Source organism: Dromaius novaehollandiae, chromosome 20, assembly GCF_036370855.1.
Source record: "Dromaius novaehollandiae isolate bDroNov1 chromosome 20, bDroNov1.hap1, whole genome shotgun sequence".
NCBI lineage: Eukaryota > Metazoa > Chordata > Aves > Casuariiformes > Dromaiidae > Dromaius > Dromaius novaehollandiae.
Genome location: NC_088117.1, coordinates 12,236,027 through 12,242,645, shown reverse-complemented (window position 1 = coordinate 12,242,645; position 6,619 = coordinate 12,236,027). Strand labels below are relative to the sequence as shown.

The 6,619-nt window shown below is 46.1% G+C and overlaps 1 protein-coding gene across 12 annotated transcripts in view; it reads right to left on the bottom strand.

Moving 5' to 3' along the window:
• Positions 1-706: 706 nt before the first annotated feature.
• DAB2IP (DAB2 interacting protein) overlaps positions 707-6,619 on the bottom strand; it is a 209,402-nt gene continuing 203,489 nt past the window's right edge. For 9 of the 12 annotated variants that reach the window (XM_026094380.2, XM_026094376.2, XM_026094377.2 and 6 more), the window contains one exon: positions 707-6,481. In XM_026094380.2, coding sequence (XP_025950165.1) covers positions 6,314-6,481 — 168 coding nt within the window. In that variant the 3' untranslated portion in view covers positions 707-6,313. The remainder of the gene's footprint in view (positions 6,482-6,619) is intronic. The other 3 variants (XR_010392404.1, XR_010392405.1, XM_026094378.2) reach the window with 3 other exon arrangements.

Genomic DNA, 6,619 nt, shown 5'->3' with positions numbered 1-6,619 from the left:
GTAAAAGCCCTCAGGAAAGCATCCTCTGAGGGCAGTGATCGTTTCTGCTGATATGGGTGATCTGGGTCTGGCAGCTGCTTCCCAGCTTGGTGTCTCTGTTGCTGTTACCTGTCTCTCCTTCTTGGCCCAAGCCTCATTCTCTCCATTTCCCCTCAGCTTTTTGGCATAGACACCCTACTCTTGGGGTGGCACCGTTTTGCACAACTCCAAGGCCAAGCACAGGACGGAAAGGACTGGTTGAAATCACTGTAGCTCCTGTCCTGTCAGAAACGTGTGGATTTCTGTGCTGGAGAAGGGCAAGACACTCAAACCACCTGGGTAATGATTAGCATGGAGAGGAGCTGGCACTAAAGAGTGCAATATTTAGTCTGCTGTCTTGTGTGCAAATTGGTTTGGGCTCATCTGTTATTTAGGTAGCAACTGTTCTCATTTGGTAAGAACATTAATGTTTCACTGCACATTTTCTTTTATCATTGTCAAAGGCTTTTGCTCTGAAATAGCTGCATGTGGTATAAGACAGGATAAAGGACAAGAGCTACAGCGGGTAGGAGGCAGGTGGCCTGTGCTCGCTATGTGGTGCCAAGGACATGGATGGGAATTTACTGTCTAGGTATTTGTGGTTGGCTCCTTAAGCTGCCATGGTGGGACAGGGCATGGAAGGAGCAATTTCCAGTCTGGAAATGACTGAGCAGAGGTGCTGGAACACTTATATAAAATATCTAAATAAATCTTTAATATTTCTAATTGCAAATGTACATAAATTGCACAGCCACATCATTTCTTTGAACACCAACAACTTTCTCTGTACATTATTACATAGTTTAAAAGGAGCTGAATGAGATTCAGCAAACACTTCCACTTTGCATTTTTTTTTGTTTTGTTTTTAAACATACTTACAAAAAAAATTTTTTTTCTTCTTTATAAGAGGATATAAAACATAGCGACTGCTTATCAGGAACAAGTATCAGCCTAAGCAGATATACAGAGAGAAAGAGGTATATCTTAAGACACAGTGATGTATGATAAAGGAATATGTGAACATGGAGACTGCACTTTTGGGGTAGTCGTAGTCGAATGCAGAACCACATGAATTTACAGCATTGTCACAGCTCACGTAACCTGTGAATAGCTATGCTTGAATGTGACACCCTTTTCCAAAGCTCGATTGTTTCTGAGTGTTGTGTAACATCCTTGGGATTGGATTTGGTTTGGAAAGCCCATGAGTGGCCTGTTAGCAGGCTTCTGTCATCCTCGCTCTCTTCAGCCTCCCGCTACCCCCAGTGTAATCACCCCAAGGAGAAGAAAAGGCAACGGGTCTCTTTGCAGGGTTACGGCAGGGTTTGGCTGGTTCTCAGGGCAGGGCAGGTACGGCACTTGCAAGCCTTGTTGCAAAGCTGTCTCCTCTGAAATTGCCCTGAAGAGTCAGAGACCTATTTGGAGAGGGGCAGCGCCTATTCCTGTGTCCAGTTAAGGAACTTCTTGGTAGCCATGCAGTCTGACTTGTGTTAGATCCCCATACTGGCCCAGAGTGTTACTGAGGCCTAGGTTGCTTTGAATGCAAATCTTTAAGGAAAAGGTTGAACACAACAGTTGTTGTAGGATGGAGAGAAGGATGTAGTGCTGCACAAGAAACCCCACGCTCACCCCAAGGACAGTGTCACAGTTCTTCCCTTTGCATTTTCTGCTTCCCTTTCAAGGCAAAGCTACGTGTTACTGAAAGGGCAGTGACCTTGGTGGAACTGCTGGAGCACCGCTGGCTGTAGGAACTGCCTTCAGAAAGGCTTCTTCCAGGGCTACTACCTTTGCCCTGGGGTTGCTGTGGGAAATGAGCCCCTTGCAGACTTTATTCATGAACCAGTCCTTGTGGCTGTCCTGGCAGAATAAATCAGTGAATTAATTCCATTTTATGGTGTGACCGAAAAAATCCTTTTGTTGTTTGTCACAGAATAGGCTTTGGTACGTTTTCTATTGCCTCTCATGGACATTAATAACAGAAAAAAAGCCCATGAGCCCTCTAAACTTTAGAAGTGATTACTTGCTGATTGCTTTCCTAAGAGAGCCTGTAATGCCTTGTTCAGGTCCACCAAGTCCCTTCTTCCTTTCAGAACATCTGTAGTAGCAGAACCCGTGTCCTGTATCCCGCAGAAGCCTACAAGCTGTCTGCCAGGCCAGAGGAGTCAGCATGTTCTCACAGTGCAGTCAGTGCTTTAAAAGAGCAAAATTGGAAAACAAAACCAACCCGACTCAAATGACAATGCAGAGTGGCACAGGACTCTTTGGATGGGGGCAGGATTTGCTTAAGCTGGTGCAAAAGGGGCTGGTGAGTACACAGTAGTAACAAGTTGGCATAGGGAAGGATTTCTGTCCCATCAATCTTTTGGCACTAAACTTAAGTCATAGTCCCTGGCCAAAATGATGAGACTGACAGTCTGCAGCAGACCTTGGGATACTACTGTTCATTCCACTTCATCCCCCTTTTCACAAAACTTTGCTCATATTCAGGAGTGTTTGCTACAGTTAAAAAAAACAAAACAAAAAACAAAACACTAAAACAGAATGCTTGAGGTGGGCCAACCCCAAATCTGGATCCCACTTGGCTTCTCTCTCCTCCCCTTCCCTCAGCTCACAAAAGGGAGGAGGCTGAAATCATAACCTATGTCTGGATCCAAATTTGCTAGTTTGAGTCCACCTCTCCAAAACAGCAGTGAGATACAGCCAAATCCTGACCAAATAAGCAGCACCAGAAGTAAATTACTATATACAACTGTTAGTGAGATAGATACGTTACAGTAAACACTGAAAACATTTACCAAAAAAATTAAGACTTGTATTAAGATAAAAATCTGAGTGTTTTTGTTTTGTTTACACTTTTACGAGTTTGCACTAGAACAGCCTCTTACTGTAGAAAGCGCAAGAATAAAAAGAAAATAGAGCAGATCACAAAACATTACATATAGTGGTTGTTTTACTCTGGTGCTGCAAGCACCTCTGTGAATTGTCTCTGGTATTGCTATGCCCGATACCAGGTCTGAGGCCACAATCAGGTAACCTGGCCACACTGTACTCACACTTGCAAACTGGCACTTGCACTCGCAGGCATACACATGTGCACCCACACACGCGTTCGTGCGCACGCACACACACACACACACACACGCACGCACACACGCAGATGTACAGTTTATAAATAACAGAAACATAAACTGAAATAACAGAGCTGAGCCTAGATCTTAGAACCTATCCCCAGACTTTTGCAGGGGGTTCATATTTAGGTCCAGTTGTTGAAGCTTGTAGGGGAAGGTGTCATGGGGGAAAATAGGCTTGGTGGGGGAAACCTCTACTGTAAAGAGACTTCATCTTTGATTTGCATTTCTTTTCATACTGGCTCAGGAAACTAAGCAATAACTCCAGAACACGTTGGCTCTGGAACTTCTAGGCATTTAATAACTGACCACACAAGGATTTAAGTGTTCCTGCTATTTCAGCAGAACAATGTGCATTCAGCAGTTTGCAAGTCTGAGGTTGACTGGAAGTTTCTGACAGATCCTGGGAGGAAAAAAAAAAGGGGTGGGGGTTGGGGGGGGTGGGGGAAGTGCCTTGGTTGTTTGTGATTGAACAGAAGATTAAAATGTACTGTGTTAGCTTCAGTACTGGACAATTGTTTTGTGGGTGTTTTCTTTCTCCAGCTCTTATGGAGAGCACTGACTTTGCATCCCAAAATTACTTCCATGTATGAATGGAAACATGTTTCTGGTGGAGCACCCGCCCCCACACCCTGTTAGCATTTCCATTTGTCTGTGCTATTTTTCTCTTGAGAAAATTTCCATCTCTCACAACACAAATATTTCAGAACTTAAAAACAAGCAGCTCTAAAAAAATACATCTCAGGGCAACAGCAGTTTAAAGTAGTCTTTTTGCAGGGTTGTTACAACATATTTGACTCTGAGACAATGGCAGATGTAAGTGTACGTACCAAACTGTTCACAGTACCCTGTGTATCTCCTAACCTGTCTGGGTCTTTCTCCAGTTGTAACCTTGTCGGTTTTGTGAGCTTCTTCAAAGCCATCTGTGCTAATTTTCCAAAATTCAAAGGTGACTGAAATGCCATGAATGCTTAGTTATTACTTTCCTCTGAGGAGCTCCTTTGGGTGTCTGCTCTGTGACTGTGCCACTCTGCAGGCGTTGGCTGTGTGTGGAGACCTCAGAGCACAGCAACATGTTCACTCCTCCAAGGACCGGAGCTGCAGCAGGTGCAGCCTCACCGGACTTGGCCCAGGGCTTCCAGGGAACAGAAAAGCTTTTAGGAAAAAAGCATCTTTAATTTCTAAATTGCGTGTGGAAGAATGTTGTTAATGAGCCTTACGGCTGTGGGGCAGCATGGCAATGCAGCACTCACTGGCAAATAGTGTCCTGCTGAGGCAGCCTAGGTACTGTGAGGTTGGAGACGGCACCTAAGCTGTGCAGAGCTCAGTGAACATCCTAGGCCCCTTGACTGTACATTTACACATGGCAGGAGGAGCTAGGACAAGCATTCAACAGTATATTAAACTTTAGTGGGAGGAATAGGCAGATGTCCTGTACACTGTACACTGTTATCCGTATCTCAGAGAAATCTCTGGCTCTTGGTATGAGTGACCTGCTCTGAGACTGGGAGTCATGAAGTACTAACTTAAAAAAAAAAAATGCAAACCAACAAACACACCGTGGCAGCAGGTCAGCGGCACAATCCCCCGTTAAGGAGGTGACCCCTCCGCTGAGCACAACGTGTCTGAATGTGCCGAATCTGCATGTTTCAGCAGTTAGGAAAGTCTAATCCTGGCTTAGGCCTGCACAGTGCTTCCTGACAAGGGGGCTTTCGGTGGTGGCTGCTGTTCCTGTTGGTTACTCCCTTATGACCAAGTTTTACATTCTTCGAGCCGGTTAATTTCCATGCAGTGCTCATTCCCAATTTAAAGAGGACAGTATTCCAGAAAATGGGCTGTTTTTTTTTCTAATGCATACTGTGAAAGAAAAGAAATACAATTACCGATCTTCATGGTTCTTCAGGGCTTTTCTTGTTTGTTTGCCTGTTTTTCTCCCCAGAATTAGTTAAAAAAAAATCTCTACACAGAGCATTACATCCCCATAATGAACCCTTTATTAAGCAAGGAGCTGGCCTTTCCACATAGCCCTTCACTCCCCCTCTGCAACAATGACCACCATGAAATCCAGCCCCTGTGCCTCATTCACAGCTCAGAGGCCAAGCTCAGGCAATATTTACTTTATTCAATAGCTAGACATGTAGGGGGCACAATGTGCTGGAATTACTGCCCTTCCTTTCCCCATTATTCGTGAGAGAAAAGAAGCAAAAGAGAGGACTCGAGAAGCTGCTCACCAGATGTCAGCTCCCCTCCACTTGCTGCAGTGGCCTTGAGCGTGCTCTGCTGCCCTTGGCTGCCAAGTGACCACCAGAGAGAGGAGCCTCAGCAGTACTAGTCAGAACCGTCTGCAGTGCCCTGACACCATGGCTCTCCGTGCAACTCCTCTTTGGCTACCACACTGCACAGAGTGAGCCCTGACCTCTCATCTGGACTGTGCCCCCTGTTAATTAAACACTAATTAGCTGTGTAAATGCCCTGCTGATAATCGCATGCTGTAAATGTCAGAGTGGCCTCAGGAAAGCCAGGTAAGAAAAGATTCCTGGGCTCAGGGTTTGCTTTGAGGAGTGAGGGCTGTGCTCCAGCGGAGTCACAGGCGGGGTGGTCGAGCTCTCCTGCCAGTCCCTAGCACAGCTATGTACAGCAGCACTCAGCTGCCGCTGGGGCGACGCTGAGACGCTGTCCCAGCAATACATTCTCATCCTCCCCTGAGCTGTTATTGCCAGCAACCTACCTATCGAACACACTTTAATTAGACTGACTGGGCCTTGCCTGCCACCGGCTCTGCCCAGCTCCCTTTATTTTGCTTACTGCAGTGACAAGGGCATTATTCCTTGCCGGGAGGGTTGCGGCATATCCTTTGGGCAGTTTGGAAGGAAAAGGTTACTTTGTTTAAACATTAAACACTGATTTAAATCCAACAGTGACAGCAATTCTCAGATATATGGTATTTCCTTATGCCACTCATCTCACACTCGGTCTTTTCGTCCCCTCAATGTGCTGGCATTAGCATCTCCCACAAAGGCTCAGTCAAGTGCGCCGTCCGCAGTAAGGAGCTGGTTTCTCTGGGAGGGGGGGAGAGAGAGAGCAGCCGTTCTTTGAAGCCGGGGCTCACACCTGCTGCTGCACGGTCTGTCTGGCCAGGCCTCCTCTCCTGCGGCAGCGCCCTCCATGGGTTAACAATTACTGCTGTTTCTGAATTCTCCATTCTCTGTAATCTGCAATTTAGTTGGGTTTGTGGGGGAGATCCCATTACGTGTCTGCATGCTGTACCTCTCTTTCAGCTGAGTAAGGGCACTCATTAGCCGTGCGTTGGCAGCATCCAGTGAAGCAATGCGTTTCTCCTGCAAACAATTAGGCAGAAGGGGAACTGTAAGTGGAAGTGCGCAAGTCCTGACTATCTGTGATGCCAGGGCTAATTCCAAAATGGCAACCTAGAATCTCTTGGACCAGGCCCCTTCATCTTTGACATTCTTAGGTGT